Source organism: Phycodurus eques, chromosome 6, assembly GCF_024500275.1.
Source record: "Phycodurus eques isolate BA_2022a chromosome 6, UOR_Pequ_1.1, whole genome shotgun sequence".
NCBI lineage: Eukaryota > Metazoa > Chordata > Actinopteri > Syngnathiformes > Syngnathidae > Phycodurus > Phycodurus eques.
In genome coordinates this window covers 12943431-12964658 of record NC_084530.1, presented here as the reverse complement: position 1 = coordinate 12964658, position 21228 = coordinate 12943431, and the positions used below count along the sequence as shown (strand labels likewise).

At 43.1% G+C, this 21228-nt stretch overlaps 1 protein-coding gene across 1 annotated transcript; it reads right to left on the bottom strand.

The window, feature by feature from the left end:
* Positions 1–1236: 1236 nt before the first annotated feature.
* Positions 1237–16998, bottom strand: pld5 (phospholipase D family member 5). Its single transcript, XM_061679989.1, has 10 exons — positions 16662–16998; positions 8689–8825; positions 8397–8577; positions 8115–8223; positions 7913–8040; positions 7109–7306; positions 2656–2807; positions 2304–2469; positions 2089–2179; positions 1237–1742 (listed from the first exon to the last, which is right to left on the bottom strand). Exons 1-10 carry the CDS (start codon positions 16818–16820, stop codon positions 1552–1554), a joined length of 1512 nt encoding a protein of 503 aa, XP_061535973.1. The 5' UTR covers positions 16821–16998; the 3' UTR covers positions 1237–1551.
* Between the last annotated feature and the right edge of the window lie 4230 nt (positions 16999–21228).

Genomic DNA, 21228 nt, shown 5'->3' with positions numbered 1-21228 from the left:
TATTTTAAAATCTACTCAAATGGCCGACGACTAGACTTTGGACAACCCTACACGAGCTATACAGTCAAGGGTACCGTAAGGTGGGGAAGTGATTGGGTCCATGACTGCAGGGTTCCCAGAAAATATTACTGTATTTTCAATGTGCAACACTGACATGGAATTGAGGGCACTGGGCAGCGCAGTGTGTGAGTGGTTAAACCATATGCTTCACCGTATCAAAGTTCTGGATTCGTGTCTCACCCCTCTCTTCCTGTGTGGCGCTTGCATGTTGTCTCTGTGCTTGTGTGGGTTTTCTCTGGGTACGCCGGCTGCCTCCCAAATGCCCAAAATATGCATGCACGGTTAAGTCAAGACTCTAAATTGCCTTGAGCTGTGAATGGGTGCCCTGCAGTTGACTGGCGATCAGTGTAACCCGCCTCTCGCCCAAAGTCAGCTGTTCACACTCCAGCTCAAACACGACCCTAATAAAGAAATAAAGTTAAAATGAATGGATGTGGAAGGCTCAAAAATATTTCTAAAATTTACTCAGACCATTTACTTACTCCCCACAAAATGCTGACAGTCCAAGTCATTTTGATAACCCTTATACAAGGAGAGAGTGCACAGAGTTCGATGATTTGGGATTTTTTTTTAACCCATTAACAATGTTGTGACATTATGGGACCGTAGATGGAGTTGTTTGGGTCAGTGACAAATGTGCAAACTTCTCGCCATCATGGCCAGTCCTACTCTTCATGGAGGAGACTAATTTTCTTAACATGCTGCAGTGGCTTTTTTATTCCACAAGATTTCTCGAAACAGTTACAGTGTATTATGGATCAGAATTGACAGTAGTTACACATGCTGTCCTAATTAGTTGATTTTATTATATATATATATATATATATATATATATATATATATATATATATATATATATATATCCATCCATTGCTGCTTCTCCTCATGCAGGTCGCAGGCGTGCTGGAGACAGTCCCAGCTATCTTCGGGCGAGAGGCAGGGGACACCCTGAACTGGTCGCCAGCCAATCGCAGGGCACATATAAAAAAAAACAACCATTTGCACTCACGTTCACACCTATGGGCAATTTAGTGTTGTCAATTAACCAACCAACCGGAAGTGCTAACCAGTTAGTCACCGTGCTGTGTTGTGTATATATATATATATATATATATATACACATATATATACATACACACGCACACGCACGCATACATGCGCACACACTGTATATTCCTACAGTTAGTAGGATCGAGGTTGAATATGCGTTGCTTAGTGGTTTAAACACACTGCACTTCGTGCAGCATTCTACTGTCAAAAAGAAGGAGATAATTACCAACTAACAATGACTTAAAGATGCAGTGAGCTACAGTATATTGTTACATCAAGATGTAGATAAATTAATTTGGACAATGGAAAATAAAGTACTCTATAAACTGTTCCTAGTAGTGCATAGTCTAGCATGTCCACATTAAATATTATTTACAGAAAGGTAGTCTGTATTTATAAAGATAAAGGGTCATTCCACTCGCTGTCCTCTTTCATCTCCACTTAGTGCAGGTGTCTGTATTTGTCATATCGATCTTTGTTTCCCATCAGGCTTTTAGAATAAGGTGAAGTCCAGTCTCTTTCAAAAGCAGCTTTCAGTTGTTCCATGACCTTCCCGCCACCACTTTTCATCTGGACCACCAGCCCAACTCCGCCATTATCGGAAAATTCATTACCCACCCAGTTGTGGCTCCCTAAGGAGGTAAAACAGAGAATGAGATGATGATAATCATTTTCAGTTGTGTCTATGTACAAGTCTCCAACTTAAAGTAATATAGCAGCATCTACTTTCAGCAAATGAGTTATTCGGCTGTTGAGTGGCACTGATGCGTTGTATTCAAAACTACCATACATCTTGGTTCTTAAATGAGATAAAAGATTCTTTTTATATTTTCAGGTTAACTGTTTCCTATCACTGTCCAAAAGTAAGCAGGGATAGGAAATTGAGCATGAAATTAGTCAAGGAATATCCCTATTTTAAGTACTATAATTATAAAATAATATATTGTAGATTTAATAATTGCAAAATGCATTGCCTACCAATGTATAAAGCACTCTCAGTCAGCATGTACTTGTTGTGATTGAGTCCATGTTGAATGTCATCCTTTTGCTCCTTGTGATTGAAAAACCTCTGAAAAATAATTGACTTTACAAAAATGATGCATTATAAAAAGGTCCTCAATTCTACATTATTGAATATTAATCAGCAACATCCTATCAATGTTCAGACATAGTGAGAGAGTTGTTCCACATACCACCTCAAAAGAGCAGTTGTACAGTTGCATGCACAGCGACTTGAGGGAGGTTACGAAGTTAAAGGTGAGCGGGTGAGTGCTCTTCCAGAAGCTTATGAGCAGGCGAACTTTGATCCCTCTCAGGACCACGGCCTCTCTGATCATCTCATCAAGCGGCGACCAGTACCTAATGATGAAGCCATTTTAATTAGATGATTCCCTCACTGCCTTGGACAAAGCAAGTTTTCAACTCCATTGCATCTTATACACAAGCCGCAACCTCAAATTGAGTCACTGTGTATTCATATATTCAGGCACAGGGATGAAACAGAATGTCACATGAAGCATATGTTTTCATAGGAAAGTTCAGTACCTTGTGACCAAGGTTCCTCTGAGGCGCCTGCTCACCAGAGGGAGGTAGTCCATCACAGAAATGAAGACGAATGTCTTTGCACTCTGCATGACGTGATAGATGGCCTCTACATCTTTAGTGCGCTCTTTAGCACAGAAGAGACCAGGGGAGGACTGCAGAGAAGATACATCAGTAAGGTGACTTTACACATATTGTTATACACAGATCACAAGTGAAACACTGCAATGAACTAAAATGGTGAAGGTAACTTCTTATACAACAGAAATTAAAACACAAAACAAAGTATGCTATTTTATCCTGCCCCAAGTGCAGGGGTTCAAGTATCTTGGGGTCTTGTTCACGCGTGAGGGAAGAATGGAACGGGAGCTCAACAGACAGCGTCTGCAGTGATGCGGACTTTGTATCGGTCCGTTGTGGTAAAGAAGGAGCTAAGCCGAAAGGCGAAGCTATCAATTTACCGGTCGATCTTCGTTCCTACCCTCACCTATGGTCATGAGCTGTGGGTCGTGACCGAAAGAACGAGATCCCGGATACAAGCGGACCAAATGATTTTGCCCCGCAGGGTGTCCGGGCTCTCCTTTAGAGATAGGGTGAGAAGCTCGGTCATCCGGGAGGATCTCAGAGCACAGCAGCTGCTCCTCCACATCGAGAGGAGCCAGATGAGGTGGCTGGGGCATCTGATTCGGATGCCTCCAGGAAGCCTCCCTGGTGAGGTGTTCCGGGCACGTCCCACCGGGACTACGTCTCTCGGCTGGCCTGGGAACGCCTCGGGATCCCACCGGAAGAGCTGGAGGAAGTGGCTGGGGAGAGCGAAGTCTGGGCGTCCCTACTAAAGCTACTGCCCCCGCGACCCAACCTTGGATAAGCGGTAGAAAATGGATGGTGGATGGATGGATGGATGGATGGATGGATGGATGGATTATGAGAGTACGGGAGGTCACAAGAGCAGGTTGTAGCAGACAAGGGCATGATTGATCACCTCCTGACTGTGTCTGCTGCGAGTTGGAAAATAATCTTTCATAAGCCTCTGTCTAGACCATAGTCCGGATATTAGTTCATTAAGGGACCAAACGTAGTACATACACAAGTCACATTCTGCCTTTACAAAGCTTACTACATGTTTAGAATTATGGGTGTAGAACTACACTGCATCATACTGAAAGCTTTTTCTAATATTTGGGTTTCTCTAGTTTATCTCCATTAGGAGGCGAATATTAGAAAATAATACAGTATGAGGCGATGCAGTTCATTTCATATGCAGAATGGTTGGGTGGATACTAGTTAAATTTAAGCTGTTTAGCCAATAATCGCTTCAATACAAATTAACATTTTCACAGTCCATGCATAGTCTGTTTTTGACAATATTTAGACTGGATCAATGAACTGCATTAAACATATTCAGAGTGACAGAGGCGGCATGGTGGGTGACTGGTTAGCACATCCGTCTCACAGTTCTGAGGACCGGCCCCGCCTGTGTGGAGTTTGCATGTTCTCCCCGTGCCCGCGTGGGTTTTCTCCAGGTACTCCGGTTTCCTCCCACATCCCAAAAACATCCAGGGTAGGTTAATTGAAGACTCTAAATTGCCCTTCGGTGTGAATGTGAGTGCGAATGGTTGTTTATTTCTATGTGACCTGCGATTGGCTGGCGACCAGTTCAGGGTGTACCCCGCCTCTCGCCCAAAGATAGCTGGGATAGGCTCCAGCACGCCCGCAACCCTAGTAAGGATTAGCGAAACGGAAGATGAATGAATGAATGAGAGTGACAGAGAGGATGAGGATCTACACAAAGGTGGACTCAGTGTCTGTTTCCTTAAAATTGTAAAAAAGTTTGTGCAATTAGGACAAAAATGTATAGTGTCACTGAACTTGGTGAGCATGCGTAAAAGCTTGTGGTAACATGAATTGGAACACAAATTGGAAACTTCTGCTGCAACCACATCTACAAAGATCAAGAGAAAATGGTATAACCCTTTAGTAGGCAAAAGACAGGACAATCACTTTGACAATAATGACAGCTACAATTTAATAAAAATAAAAGACACATGCAAGAAAACAGTCAAAATAAAACCTGATGGCTGCCTTTCCAAGAAGTGTCTGCCTATAAGCAGGGTCATAAATGCATATATGAAAAGGCAGTCATCATCTGCCTTATGCCACTGACCCCACACAACCACAGACATCTTTCTTTGTCTCACAGAAAAGTGATAATACAATATCAGAAAGAAAGAACAACAAGGTCTACTTTCTTATCCTCACATTAACACAAACTATATGAGGTTATAATTAACAGAATATATTTTTAAGCCCCAACAATTTTTTGCAAACATTTTGCTAATATTTTGCTAACAACATGCATGGCAGAGCCCCAAATTGCTGCTGTTCTCTATTTTGCAATAGAAAGGCTATATCTTGGCATAATCTATTGTTAGGGTGGAATTATTTGCATGAAGGAGTCATATCAGGCCTTTTTGGCATGTGGCACTCTGGAGGCAGCTGATGGGTACCAGCTGGCCAAGCGGAACACAACTTTGGTGGTTTCTGAGACAAAACCTCCGGCATGGGAGTAGTTCGGTGAGGCCATGGAGAATGACTTCTGGACTTTGAGGAAATTCTGGTCCACCGTCCGACATCTCAGGAGGGGGAAGCAGTGCACCGTCGACACTATGTATAAGGGGGATGGGGTGCTGCTGACCTCAACTTGGGACATTGTAAGTCAATGTGCCGAATACTTCGAAGACTTCCTCAATTCCATCGAAATGCCTTCCCATAAGCATGCAGAGTCTGTGGACTCTGTGGAACTGTCCTGCTTGACACGCCTCTGCAACATCGCGTGGACATTGGGGAGAGTGCCTCTGGACTGGCAGACTGGGGTGGTGATCCCCCTTTTTAAGAAGGGGGACCGAAGGGTGTGTTCCAACTTTAGGAGAATCACACTCCTCAGCATCCCTGGTAAGGTTTATTCAGGGTTGCTGGAGGGGAAGGTCCGTCGGGAAGTCGAATGTCAGATTCAAGCGGTGGAGAGTGGTTTTCGTCCTACCCGTGGAACAGTGGACCAGCTCTACAACCTCAGGAGGGTCCTCGAGCGTGCACGGGAGTTCACCGAACCAGTCCACATGTGCTTTGTGGACTTGGAGAAGGCGTTCGACCGTGTCCCTCAGGGTGTCCTGTGGGGGGTGCTCCGTGAGTATGGGGTACTGGACTCCCTGATTCGGACTGTTCGATCCCTGTACAACCGGTGTCAGAATTTGGTCAGCAGTGCTGGCAGGAAGTCGGATTCGTTTCCAGTGAGAGTTGGACTCCACCAAGGCTCCCCTTTGTTACCGATTCTGTTCATTACCTTTATGGACAGAATTTCTAGGCACAGCCGGTGTGTTGAGGGGGTCAGGTTTGATGACCTCAGTATCTCTGCTTTTAGCAGATGATGTGGTTCTGATGGCTTCATCAACCCATGATCTCCAACTCTCGTTGGAACGGTTCGCAACTTAGTGTGAAGCGGCTGGGATGAAAAATAACACCTTCAAATCTGAGGCCATAGTCCTCAGTCAGAAAAGGGTGGAGTGCCCTCTCCGAGTCAGGGAGAAGATCTGATTAGGATGCCTCCTGGACGCCTCCCTGGTGAGGTGTTCCGGGCACGTCCCACTGGGAGGAAATCCCGGGGACGACCCAGGACATGCTGAAGAGACTACTTCTCTTGGCTGGCCTGGGAACGCCTCGGGATCCCTCCGGAAGAGCTGGATGAAGTGGCTAGGGAGAGGGAAATCTGGGCTTCCCTGCTTAAGCTGCTGCCCCCGCGACCTGACGTTGGATAAGCGGAGGAAAATGGATGGACGAATGGGTTATCCCCACTCGGGTGGCAAGTGGAGATGATACCAGCTGTCTTTGGGCGGAATGCGGGGTACACCCTGGACATACAGACAAGCAACCATTCACACAAACATTGGCATTTAATGACAACTACTCATCTTTAATTAACGTAGGAAACCGGAGTACCCGAAGAAAACCCACGCAAGCAGGGGGAGAACATGCAAGCTCCACATGGGAAGGCTGGAGACCGGATTCGAACCGCTGACCTCAGACCCTGCGAGGCAGCTGTGCTAATCACTCGGTCACCATGACGCCTTATTGTGCATTAACGTTTCTTCAACTTCTCACTAAAATTATCCTGGACAGTGCAGATGTTTACTACTGATATGAAAACAACATTTCCCACAAGGCCATGCTCCTACAGGGAGACGTAGCAAATGAAAAAGGGGATAGGATATAGTAACACACTCACACCAGGCACCAAGACAACACCCATTTACTTAAGTGTGCAAAACGTACTGTACGTGTATTTGCCACATAAATATTGTTAAATATTGGAAAAGTAAGTTGCAATTTTAAAAGGTGTGCCATTTATCATGATCCATGTGCTGGGTATAAAAAACAAATACTAATAGAGAAAGATCCTTACAGACACATATGCAACTGCAGGGGTATTGTTGAGTTCCAGCTCCAGGGCCTGGTGTCTCCCATAGAGCGCTGTAACTCTCTTGGACCAGATTGAGGGGATGTAGTCCCTCTCATGGAGCTGCCAGTAAAAAGAAAAGACTCTGTGGAGGTCCAGAGCCAGACAACTGCAGTTATACACCATCAGGCCCAGCTCCTTTCTCTGTTGGGTGTCAGGAAGGAAGAGAAATTCACCAGTGATACAGCAGAAAAGTTGAGACTCAAGACTCGTTTGTCCTGAGAGACAGGATGACAACAAAACTTAATAGTGTATTAATTTGAAGATATGAAATGAATGAAGAACACATTAACTGCTCTAAATATACTCTTACAGGGTCATTAATTTTGGAGTGGACGTTCTTACTGTTTGAGTGTGTGACCTACAGCGAAGGGAACACACCAAATGTGCATTCCTTTAATTACCACAGTTGGTAAATTCATTAGTTTCGACTTTAGGCTTAATTTCCCTCCCTCTTCTTTGCATGACTTGTCTAACATTTATCCAAAGTCTTTATCACATGTAGATTATATATATCTGTTTCGGTTATAAGAAGCAGGATTTTTTCCCCCATCATATTCTTCAAACATGAAATGCAGCAGTTTGATCTCTATCAAAAGGTATCTCCTGAAATAACCACATATTGACACAAAAACCGCTCTGTCCCTTTATTGCCGTTGCTCAGTCTTTAGTTCAGAGACACTAAGATTGCGTCTAATTCGAGTGTCAACCCTTAATTTTTGCACAGCACATGCATAATGTTGATGTTACCGTGGAGAATGATCTCCAGTCCATGTCAGCACTGCCAACATAAAAGTGTGTCCGATCTACGATCCAGAATGAGGAATGGAGTCCTCCTCTGGTGAAAGCTGTCATGTTGACCAAATGAACCTCTGCGTCTGGACGGTAAGAGACAGACAGGAGAGGGTGAAAGTTAAAAATAGAACTGAATGCCAGTTTGCCAATTACTTACTGTGTGTTGCCAAAATCTTCTGTTCTGCAGAGTTAGTCAGGCTGCTGGCAATCTTTAGTTTGACCCCACGGGATTTCAAGCTGAGCAATCTCTGGAATAAACGTTGACCCTGACGAAGCGGCATTCAGTGTTTATGCATTGTTTCATCTCAACAGGACTCAACTCGTTAAGAGGGGACACATAATCCTTAAAATAATTAAAGTTTTCTCTCATGGACCACTTGGGAAATACAAATTGACATATGCTCTACTGGAAGTCAATGGTGTATTCATGACTTTGTACCTGTCTTCCTGTGCTTGTCATAGTTTTTTCCAAGGGCCTCAAGTTCCAGACTGGTGACACTACCTGGACTGAGTGCTTAGCTCGGTCCAGGAGGGTGTGGAAGCCAGCAAAGAGTGGCAAGTGGGGTCTGCCATTCAAGTGTTCCTTAAGATCCTCAGGGATTGTCTCCATAAGGACAATGCTGCAATATGCAAATAACCAAGGCTTAATGGTAGCATCAACAAATTAACATTCTTCTTGTCTTCTTTTTATGTTATCTTGTTATGCTTTCAATGTTCCCTGATTATCTCACCGACAGTCAGTGCGACAATTCTCCTCTGTGATTCCATCCTCACTGTCCTCCCAAACATCCACAGAAGAGAAGATGAGCACCAATAGCACGGCAAAGCAGCATAGCAGTGCAAAGATGGCAATGCATTTCTGCTGAGTCTGACAAGTCAGAGACACACAAACACAGTTTACAGTAGACAACACATAATAATCTGCAAGGGAGAAACATTGTGAAAAGACAACAACAAGGCAATTAATTTTAAAGCCTTGGGAAAGGAAATGAATGACCGCATAAATATTCATTTCCACAATCAATACACTGAGAAGGTAGGTTTTGTGCTCAATAAACAACAGTGTGTATGTTGTATTGGACAAGCAATACTGCTGCTTTGAAAACATGGTAACAGGACAAGAAAATCACATACATTTGACCATGACAATGAAACACTCACAAATGTAGGGATAATGTATGGCTCTGAATATTAGACTTTTCTTTACACTGCCTGCTTTGCTGTTCAAGCATTTCCCTCTTGAAATGGATTTTATGACCTCTGTATCACGCTCAAGGCCAATGTCTTGGAATATTAAAGGTAATATTTGTGTACATGAGTGTATATTGTGGCTGTAATAAAGGTGCGGGGGATTGAGAGTGGTGCATCACAGCCCTGTTGTCCTGACCCTGTCTCAGTCTGAGGCCTTGATTTTTTAAAAGTGCAATGATGTGCTTTGGTTTTGCTTACCACTGCAAACTTTCATCATAGCTTTTTCTGTCTTCTTTGACTTTGTTGGTTTTGTGAGCTCCAGATGCCATATTTTACACTGTCCACAACATTGGGTTATTGCGTATGATCAAAACGTGATTAAAGTGTACTGCATCATAGTCAGATAACTTTTTTTTTAACATGACAGAGGAAAATAGTAGCAAAGCAAAGCCAATTTACAGCACATTTCATAAACAAGGTAACTCCTTGTGTTTACATAATTAAAAGCATTTAAAATTGAAGACAAAAAATAAAAGACAAATCAAAAACATTTCGAAACAAGAAAAAAGTTGACAGATTTCTGTCCGCTGCTGTACAGTTCCATGTCACAACTAAATAAAAAGCTAAATAATGAACAATTTTGGATGATTGTACATTAATACAGCTCTGAAAGTATTAATAAAAACTGATCATTGTTATCGTTAAGAATTTCAGCAATATAAATAATGGAATAATATAATTTAAAAACATCTCAGATTAAGTGGATTTCCTTAATGTGGCCGATGAGAGTATATTCTTCCTTTTTTTTGCTGTATTTGCTCAATTACCACAATTATTTGTACTTTTAAAGATGAGATAGATCTAAGAATGTTTGTATTCATCACTCTTTCTTGTAGTGTCTGGACAATATTTGATTGTCCTCGCTTCCCTCTCTGCTCTGTCTCAGTTAATAAGGCTGCTTCAGCACATTGTGTGTACTTGTTCTCTCCTTTAATGCCCACTGAGACCCTGAGATTTTCATTAGTCTGACCAGAGGAAAAGACCGTGCTTGACATGCAGGTATGCACATTACTGCTAAGAAATTCTATTGAAGAAAAGTTCCATTGAACCCTGGAATATTGTAAAGGTTATTTTTGTGCTGAATCATTTAAAACTCACCAAAAAGAAATCAATTATGGAAATAAATGTGAGTTGCTGATTGTATGACACAAAGTTACATTATATTTAAAACACAGTCCAGACATTCACAGTGACATTTGAGCACAATGAGCTCCACAACAATAATGTGATGGAGTCGGGATTTTGCAAATTCAATACATGCATACAGGAAGGCGGGGGTCGGGAACGTCACCTTTCGGGGTTCCTTTGTCGTCGGTCCTGCCATGAGAGCTGCACTCCTTCAAACTTCTGTGACATCAGTCATTTGCATAATCCTTATTAGTCCGTTTTGGTCTCTCAGTCAGCTCTGTTCCGTACTAAAACTTTGGCACTTCATCATGCATACGTTTCACAAACGTCCTGAGGCATGTGTTTGTGTGGGTGTCTGTGTGTGCACCTCCTGTCCTGATCTTATTTGAAGCTTGAAGTGTGCGTGTGTGCGTGCGCGCGCGTGCCTGTGTGTGTGAGCAGTATAGAATGAGCAAGTCGTGCAGCTCCATGCTGACACAACAGAGGCTGTGGGAGAGATGGAGACAGAACAAACCCTCTTGTTCAAACCAGCAATGCAAAGCTGCTGTTTAGAATCCCAGCAGCCCCTCTCCCTCGCTCCCTCCCGGCCCCCATGGCTCCCTTTTTAATCTTGTAGCTACACCATGAGTCGACCTAAATTGTCATACACCTGTAAGGAAGGCTCTAGAAACCAGGGCCGGCTTTACGCAGGGGCAAGAGGGGGAAAAGCCCATTCAAATAAATAACTTGCCCCCTCAAATCAAATCCACACAAGCTCCCTCGACTCTCTTTCTCCTGTGCTCTGTGCTGTATGCTGACTGATCGACTTTTTGTAATGAGACCCTTCCCACAGTAAGCACACCAAATGAGCATACAAGTAGCCAGATTTCTCTCCCTTTCTGAGGCAGGCTTAGCTCAAGTGTTAAAACTTTGAGAAAGCAATGCAGCTCCATTAAATGCGTTGTAGCGGTTTATGTCCCAAGATACTTACAGTCCCCCCAAATCTTTGTTTTGTTTCTAAATAAATTAAATATTTTTGAAGCGCTGACAACCTGTGAAAGGACTGAGAACAACATAGTACTGAATTGTTGAGATATGGCTTAAAGGTTTTTCACCAAAATGTTCCTGATTTTGTGGGTGGGACAAAAAACTAGTGACGTTACGAGATCTGGCGAGTCTGTGGTGTTTCCGCAAAGGCTTGCGCCATTTAGGGGAGGAGTCAGAAATGATGACATCCCAAGCCTCTGTGCCCACCTGTACCATGTGACCTATTCGGGAAGCGCTTCAGGTCTTGCCGCGAGGTTTGAAAGTAATATAAACCCTTCATTCGGGCTCTGAGGGTCCATTCAAAATGTGTGTGTTTTTGTAATAGAGTTGCGGTTGGCTCAGAGTTTGGATAAAGATGTTATAGTTTGTATAGGCTACTAATAAGTTCGGAATGTTGGAGCTCATTTGGACAGTAGAAAAGTGAACAGTGCCAAACCTCCAGTATAGGATGCAATTGACCATCAAACTACTGTAGATGTCAGGAGCTTTGCTTTTGATTAGATTTAGACTGTGTCATGTTTTTTTCGAGTTTTCCGTTCACATGTTCATGTATTGTGGGCTCGTTTGGTTATTGTGTCCACCTGTTCAGCCCTCTACCTTGTGTCAACCTATCAACTCCCTCCAGCCACTCGTGTCTTGTCCAGGTGTTCCTCAATGTCTCATCAGTTTGCTTGTATCTACTTTCCTATTTTTTTCCAGTCCTTTAAAGTTATTTGTCTGATGTCATTTGCTGTTGAAGTAAGTCATGCCTTGCTTTCTGTTTTGTTGAACTTACACCAAGTGTTACTTTATTATTTTTTGGGGACTTTAAGTGAGTGTTTAGAGTTTTCCATGTGCTTTGGTTGCCTCTTTTCTGTAATTTTTTTTGTTTTGTTGGAATTCCTGCACTCCTGCCTGGCCTCCCTGCACTTGGGTCCACCACCTTCTTTCGCCAACCTGCAGAAACCTGGTTGGTTGGTTCAGGTTTGTGCTGTTTGGAGGAACATAGTTGGTGGACCCAAGAGCAGGGAAGCAGGGAGGCCGAGCAGGAGTGCAGGAATAACAAGAAAATGATATACAGAAAACAGGCAACCAAGGCACCTGGAAAAATCTAAATACAAACAAATAACAAAGAAGCACTTAAAACTCAACAAAACAGGAAGCGAGACATGACTTACTGCACCAGCAAATGACATATGACAATGAACCAACAAGGACTCAAAGGAACCAGGAAAATAAATACAAGCAAACGGATGCAACAACGACAAACACCTGGACAAGACACGAGTGGCTGGAGAGAGCTGATAGCTTGACACAAGGTAGAGGGCTGACGTGGACACAATAATTAAACGAACACACAATACATGAACATGTGATCGGAAAACTAGAAAAAACATGACTAAATCCTAATCAAAACACATGACACTATGCCCACAACTACAAAATACATCTTCCCTGAAGTGTTGTGTTAGTTGGGCTACAGTGCTAGCCGTCTGGCATTGAGTTGCGAGGCAACGGCAGGACGAAAGCCGCTGCCCCTGTGATCATTGCCAGCCTGACAGCGATTCGAGAAACATCACAGTTCCATGGCTGCACATCGCAGGGTGAGGAGGAGGAGGGAAAAAAAATCATCAATGCGCCTCATGCGGCTGTGCGCTGAATGTTAAAGGAGGGAAAACTGTCCTGGAGGTGCGGCTTAGCGTCACTCAGAGGCTGCAATCTCTGTCGCTGGAAATTCTCTCCGCGCTTACAGCCATGAAAGAAGACACTTATGTATTTGATTGACTGGGAGGCAGGATTTTGAGAGCATTTAGCAACACGCCCAAAGCGTCTGCAAACTGAAAGATTGTCGAAATTCTTCTTCCATTTTGAAGCCTGATTTCACCTACTACAATTTTTATTTTATTATTCATTCATGCATTGTCCGGCTTGTTAACAAGACTCTTTTATGTGATGTGTCAAATGTACTTTTTTTTTTTGCTCTGTTTTGGGGGACTTTAATAAAAAAAATGTGTTTGTCTTAATGAGACTTGAAACCGTGGTGTTGTGATAGATTCCGACCTGACTTTCAACAGTCATATCAAATCAATTACTAAAACTGCCTTCTACCATCTGAAGAACAAATCCAGAGACAAGGCTTGCATGTGCCAAGCAGACCAGGAGAAGCGCATCCATGCTTTTATCTCAAGTAGACTTGACTATTGTAATGGTCTTCTGACTGGACTCCCTAAAAAGAGCATTAAAAAGCTGCAGCTCATTCAGAATGCTGCAGCTCGGGTTCTGACCAGAACAAAGAGGTCAGAGCATATTACTCAAATTCTAAAGTCTTTACACTGGCTCCCAGTCAGCTTTAGAAAATATTTTAAAGTTCTGCTACAGGTCTATAAATCACGAAATGATTTAGGTCCTGAATACGTGAAAGAAATGCTAATGGAATATAAACTCAGTAGGGCTCTGAGATCGACAGACTCCGGTCAAATAGTGGAGCACAGAGTTCAAAGCAAACATGGTGAAGCAGCATTTAGCTATTATGCTGCACACAAATGGAATAAGTTGCCAACAGAAGTGATGTCAGCTCCAGGTGTGAATGTTTTTAAGTCCAGGTAAAAAACTTCTCATGCTTTTTAGAGCTTTTCCACTTTTAAATATTTCTTGCACCGTACGCTGTTTTAATTGTACTTTTTTTCATTTATTTTTTTTTCTCTTTGTTTTAAATGTTTATAAGCTGTTTTTTTCTTAGTTTTTAAATGCTTTTAATCATGTAAAGCACATTGAGTTACGTTGTCTATGAAATGCGCTGTATAAATAGATTTGCTTTGCTTTGCTTTTCCATTTTTTGTATCATGTCTTTATAAATAAGTTGTTTTGCAAATTATATATGTTCTATTTATATTGTACGTGTTTACATTGTATTGTGTGTGAATTGTGTACGTGTATGTATTGTGTTTATATTGTGTCAACAGGTTAAATAACAAACCCTGTACAGTATAAACAATTTATAAAGCCATAATAACGGTATCCTTAAAGTAAAGTGCCACTCTAAGTATGAGGCTGTATGAGATATCACAAGGAAGTGGAACAATGTCACATCTACTGTGAGTGTTTGAGCTGCTCCATGCATGTTCTCTTCTCATCTCTGTGACAGACCGAAAGGACAGCAAGAGCGAGACTAGAAATGTCTGACTCACATCCCGAGAGAGATGACTGCTCTTACAGCTGCACCCACCATGGTCAAAAAAAATTTTTGGAACATACATTGTGAGACGAGGTCTTCGCTCGTGACAGAAATCTGAGAATAATTTGCCACCCCCTCCCAAAAGATAATAATCCAGAATCCAATCACAACTACTGGTAAATTATGATAGATTGATCATAACTCATCTAGTTGCATTCCTGGTATGGAGTCTTATCCTAGTTTTCATGTCTATAAAAACCTGATGAGACAGCATTTATGACAAAAATGATAATTTTTTTAATGTGCATTTAATATATTTTGGGACTGAGGACACAATGATAATAATTTTAATTTGTCTCATTCATTTTTACTAAATAGTTTTAGTTTGTCTCATTCCTTTTTGCTACAATATGCAGTCTCTGTTAAAACATTACGCTTTTTTCTAACATTATTACCTAAAAAGAAGATGATTATGTTTTAAAACTAGAATGTTCAGATGTTAATGTGAGAAATTGATAGTAATGGTGATTCTTTACCAAACTAAGCATTTTCAGAGCTCTTTTCCGAAAAGCTATCAATCCATTTGGATTGTTCTGAGATTCGGTTCTTATTATTTATCCAGACCTGCAACTTTTAAGAACATAAACCTTAGCGCTATAAACCTGCTCAGTATAAAAATGTTCAACAAAAGATAATAGTCTTTACGAATAAATAGCATGACAATTTTGTTCAGTTTTTTTATTTATTTGGCTTTTATCTCAGTTTGGAAAACAACCGTTTATTTCCTCCCATGAAAAAACACCTTAGTGAATGCCAGTGAAGGACGTTTCACTGTTGGTGTCTCACCTTCACACTAGAGGCTCAGCGGATGGTTGCAGTGCAATCACAGGAAGTATTGGTATTTTTTTGGGGGTCTGCAACATTACTGTAGCATCAAAGTCAGAATGATATACTGAGTGAAGGCTGACTGGGCATGACGCCACATTGATATGCCGCTGGGCCACAAGCCAAATAATTTAGTTTTGGATGGATGTAGCAGTAAAATAAAAAAAATCCTGTCAGTCTGTTTGGTTGAGTAAACTCCATCAGTGAGTGTCCGGCCACAGCAGAACAGTACTTGTTCAGTGAAAACCGCTTTCACAGGCTTCAGTCCGCAAGACTTTCTGAAAGCAGACGTCAATCTTGATGTCCAAACTGGGTGGATAAGCATAGCATTTGACACGATGCGTACAGGTATAACCATTTAAATGCATTACACTGCATTTTAATAGCTTTTGTGAAAAATGGCACTTGTTTTCAGCAGGCCGACAAAAAAAGTATCATTACTACAAAGACCGATGTGTCATATTGTGACAACCATGCCACACAGGATAATGGGGCACGAATGATCAGTTACTACATTATATTCCTTTTCACATGTTGAATGATTAATACGTCAATTAGAATGCTTAATGGAATGCATTAAGCCTTTTAAGAGCTTTATATTACCACCTCACTTTAATCCCCCAGGTGTAACAACAAATATGTTAGTATTCTACAATTAGTGTAGGGTTTTGCAAATATTGAAATGTATACATCACAGTGACTATTGTTAAAGTATTTTAGCTCACCGATTACCTCCCTCAGGATTCATGTGCAAGTTCAATCAACAATCCATAAATAAACTTGCAAGAAAAACAATACAAAGAATAACACACTGACCAGAACCTGATAAGATAAGAAACAGTTAAGTAGGTAGCATATGTCCTGTGTTTTGTTTGTGTATGTGAGTATGTAAAGGGTGTGTAGTAGCAATGAGGAAAGTAGTGATCAATACTCATCTGGGGCAACAGAGCTCAGCTATGTCTTGCGTTGTACTGTATTTCTACTGTCCTGGACTTGATGCACCACAGGCGTTAAGAGCACTTCCAATGGATGTAAACCTGATTCCATGTTGCGCTTTGATACTGGCTGGTGGGTTTCCTCTAGTTTTACAGCCTTAAACACTATACAATTGGATACTTACTGTATAATAACTGTTACAATTACAACTTCCTAGGTTCATGGTACGTACAATTCCAGAGACAATTTAAAAGTGATTGACTTAATGAAATTTTGTTGTTTCACTTGAAAAAAAAACCAAGTGGAAAAAAGGTCTTGACTTACCTTCTCTAGTTTGTCTTTGCGGTGCAGAAAGATGGTTGCGGAGTAGCCCTGTTGTTGGGCAGCACTGAAGCTGCTGTTTTTCGCTTGGGACAGATCAGGCAGCAGGGCTGGGGGAGCCTCCTCATGCCCCCTTGACCTTGGGTTATTTGACAGTTCCATTAATGGCCCGTGCGTCTGTGTCTGTGCTGCCTGCAAGGGCCACAAACAGTCTCACTCAAGCTAACCGAACAGTGAGATGCTGACACGTCCTTCTTTTTCTGTCATTTAAAGCTGCAATTGCTCGCTTGATTTCTTTCTATGAGCAATCAGATTTGCACGCTGCTACACTCCCCTGTGCTCTGTTTGTGGCCAGAGCACCAACGCCTTCTCGCACTCCCGATACTTGTTAGGGAGGGTTGTGTGTATGTGTGTGTGTGTGTGTGCATGTGTGTGTGTGTGTGTGTGTGTGTGTGTGTTTGTATCTGTATCTCATTGGTCTACTAGCAGGATGGGAGGGGCGTGAACTGGCTCTCTGGACATGATGAAAATGCAACAGGAGAGGCTGTAGTTTCAGAAAGCAGAACCTAATCTGATTGAGCAACATCTGATAAGAATATTAGAGACTGAGAGAAATACACACAAGTACAACTATGAAATCTAATTTCTCAAATACTGAACTGCCGCATAGAATGTACTGGGCAAACTTCACATAAAAAAAATCTTGCAGCGAGAGCCACCGTATGCCTGCTGAGGATGACTGGAGATTTTTACAGCCTGCATAATTTATTGCTAAAAAATGGTGCTGGTGTGAGAGGCTCTGGCTTTAGTATACTGTATATATAGTGGGAAAGGATACACAGCACTATTAACTGCGATCTTTATATGAAAAAAGCAACTTGTATACGTATACTGTAACTGTAGACAAAACTGTTTTTCAATCACGTGTTGGACAAGACCACATTTTCGCTGTGGAATCTTACAAAGTCCTTTTTGTCATGATCTGTGCCCTGCAGTTCCTCCTTTGGAGCTTGGGTGGCACATTGCACCTTGCCTCTCTCTCCCTCTCTCTCCCCAGCAATCAGGATCACTTTGTCCGCGCACCTGTCTTCAATCAGCACTCACCATTGCCTGCATATAAGCCTTCCAGATCTAGGATTCCACCGCCAGAGTATTATCACTCAATTGTGGTACACAGGCCGACTCTCGCACTCTTGTTGTAAATTACTCGACTTCCTGCAATTGCACTTACGTCCTTGTGTTCTTCTTTGTCTCCAGTGCTCCGTCCGTGCCCCCCGCCTCGCTGTCCTCTCCAGCCACGCCGCCAAGCTCTCCCACCAGCTCACGCCCCCGCTTCCTGCACGTTGCTTGTCCCGACGGTCCACCATCACGCCTTGGAGATACTTACCCTGAACTGGATTATAATAAACCATTCTCCACTACCTCCTCCACCTCCGTCTGCTTCTGGTTCCAGTCAACATTGATACGATTGTATCGTAACAGAATACTCTGGCCATCATGGACCCAGCAACCCCGGAACCGTTAAGGCAAGCGCTCACCCACCAAGGCGCCCACCTTGGTAGACTGTACAAAATTCTTCGTGAGATTATGGACTCTTTAAACACCCTCTCCCAACAAGTATCCCTCATATCTTCCCAAATGCACTCCGGCCACCCTCTCGTGAGTATTCCTTCCGAGCCCACACCCTTCGATCAATGCCACGGATGAAGCCAGGGACGAGCCCTCCTCACTCGAGGACTTAATTTCGATATCCATCCGACTAGACAATCGCTTACGGGAAACAGCACGGGAGAGGGGGGTGAGAGCTCGCAGACTAGCATCCTCCACGGGCATAGCACTGTTAACTATTCCGTCGCATCCTGAACTCCTGACCACCTCTTCATCACCCTCCACTGCTTTGAGTGAGCCCATGCAACTCGGCAAACCAGATTAGACACTCGGGAACATCAGCCCCGTTTCAACCAACAATTATGTATCTATTGTGGCCAACCAGGCCACTTCATTGCCACATGTTCCGTGAGACCAAAAGATCAGGCTCCCCATGAACCGAGAGTGCCTTGGTGAACCAAACTAACAATTCACTCCCTCCAACATGACCGTTCCCTCATTTATCTTGGGCCCTGATTGCAAGACTCCGGTTCCCGCTCTCATCAACTCCGGTGCCGATGATAGTTTTATTCATGAGGGTTTAGCACGTCAGCTCCAGCTTCCTCTTGAATCACAGCCGTGGACGGGCAACTCATCTCCCTTGTCACCCACCAAACAGCTCTGCTTACCCTACTCATCTCAGGTAATCACCGGAAAACCATCCATCCATCCATCCATTTTCTTTACCACTTATCCTCACTAGGGTCAAGGGCTGCTGAAGCCTATCCCAGCTATCTTCGGGCGGGAGGTGGGGTACACCCTGAACTGGTCGCCAGCCTATCGCAGGGCACATACAAACAAACAACCATTCGCACTCACATTCACACCTACGGACAATTTAGAGTCTTCAATCAACCTACGACGCATATTTTTGGGATGTGGGAGGAAACCGGAGTGCCCAGAGAAAACACACCCAGACACGGGGAGAACATTCAAACTCCACACAGGCGGGGCCGGGATTTGAACTCTGGTCCTCAGAACTGTGAGGCAGGTGTGCTAACCAGTCGTTTACCGTGCCGGCCACCGGGAAACCATCCAGTTTTTTGTCATTCCCTCCCATGAGACGCCATTGGTCCTCGGAATCCCCTGGCTCAAGAAGCACAACCCCGCCATTGACTGGACCCACCTATCGATCACCCGTTGAAGTCCTTTCTGCCATTCTCATTGTCTTCTTTCTGCCATTCAGTCCTCCAGCAAACCTCAACCACAGGACAGTTACAACCAGACCCGGCAAAGATCCAAGCAGTTGTCAACTGGCCCATTCCCTCCACCTGCAAAGAGCTACAACGTTTCCTCGCCTTCGCCAATTTCTACCGCAGCTTCATCCTTAATTACAGCAAGGTGACTGCTCCTCTCACCAGCCTCACCTCCACCAGCTCCTCCTTTCATTGACCCCTGCTGCCTCACAAGCATTTGAACACCTTAAAGAGCTATTCACCAGTGCCCTCATCCTTCGACAGCCTGACCCTTCCCGGCAGTTTGTTGTGGAAGTTGACACATCCGACACTGGGGCAGGAGCTGTCCTCTCCCAATGGGAACCCGAATCCCAGAAGTTGCATCCCGGTGCCATCTTTACCCGTCACCTTTGCCAACCCAAAATAAATTACGACGTGGGGAATCGTGATCTGTTGGCAATCATCTGCGCCCTGGAGGAGTGGAGGCACTGGCTGGAGGAGACTGTTTCTCCTTTTATTATATGGACTAATCATAAAAGACGAACCAGTTCAGCATATCACTAAAACCCTTTTAGAATGTCACCACATCTGTCACCACAATTATTAATGAGTTGCCCTATACTGCCATGGAAGGCAAGTTAACAGCTCATTCACACACTGAGGCTGCAGCATCAAACACAGTTGGGGGGTTCTTGCGCAAAGACACTTCGGGTCAAGGAGACAACTGGGGATCAAAGCCGCAACCTTCGGGTTGTGGGAAAAACATTCAGCCAACCGAGCCAAGACTACTCTTCTTATACGAAATCTGTCAGATTGTGGGGGTTGAGGGGAGGCTACGTATTCGATGCCTCTAGAATCCCAAAACTTCTGGTTTTGTTAATTCGGATGCTTGGGGTTAATGCTCATTGAAACTGCAGACTATAGAGTTTATGAGCTTGCTTTGAAGAGCCAAGTGCTGTTTCCACTATTAACTAACAGACCAGAACATGAAACTGGTTACTAAATAAGGACATTGCCAGCTACATTTCACATTATGAAATGATTGCCCTTACTCACAATATTTTTTTTTTAATGAAACTACAAAGTTGAGATTTTTTTATGCACAAACCAAGCTATTTGGCTGTTACTTATAAATGTTTAACCTCCATACAAATTCAGAGCTTGTCAGCCAAATTACCAAATTTATCACATTGTTTTTTATTATTATTATTAATCAGTTTATTTGAAACTACAAAAGTTGAGATTTTTTTATGCACAAACCAAGCTATTTGGCTGTTACTTATAAATGTTTAACCTCCATACAAATGCAGAGCTTGTCAGCCAAATTACCAAATTTATCACATTGTTTTTTATTATTATTATTAATCAGTTTATTTTTTTTAAAGCCATCTGGTGCCAGTAAGCTGACTTTGTCGCCGCAAAGCCGACTTAATTTTGGGAAATGGAAGTAAGGAGAAAGTTAGAGCGTCAGAGTCAGAAGTTAGAGCGTCTGCCTCACAGTTCTGAGGTTCAATGCCCGGCCACGCCTGTGTGGAGTTTGCATGTTCTCCCCGTGCCAGCGTGGGTTTTCTCTGGGCACTCCGGTTTCCTCCCACATCCCAAAAACATGCATGGTCGGTTAACTGACAACTCTAAATTGCCTGTAGGTGTGAATGTGAGTGCAAATGGTTGTTTTGTTTCTATGTGCCCTGCGATTGGCTGGCAACCAGTTAAGGGTGTACCCCGCCTCCTGCCCGATGATAGCTGGG

Coding starts and splice junctions, on each gene's coding strand:
- pld5 (XM_061679989.1), bottom strand. CDS start 16,820: ATGGAACTGTCAAATAACCCAAGGTCAAGGGGGCATGAGGAGGCTCCC. Junction 8,578..8,688: donor AATTGTCGCACTGACTGTCG/GTGAGATAATCA, acceptor TGCATATTGCAG/CATTGTCCTTATGGAGACAA. Junction 8,224..8,396: donor TGACAAGCACAGGAAGACAG/GTACAAAGTCAT, acceptor CCGCTTCGTCAG/GGTCAACGTTTATTCCAGAG.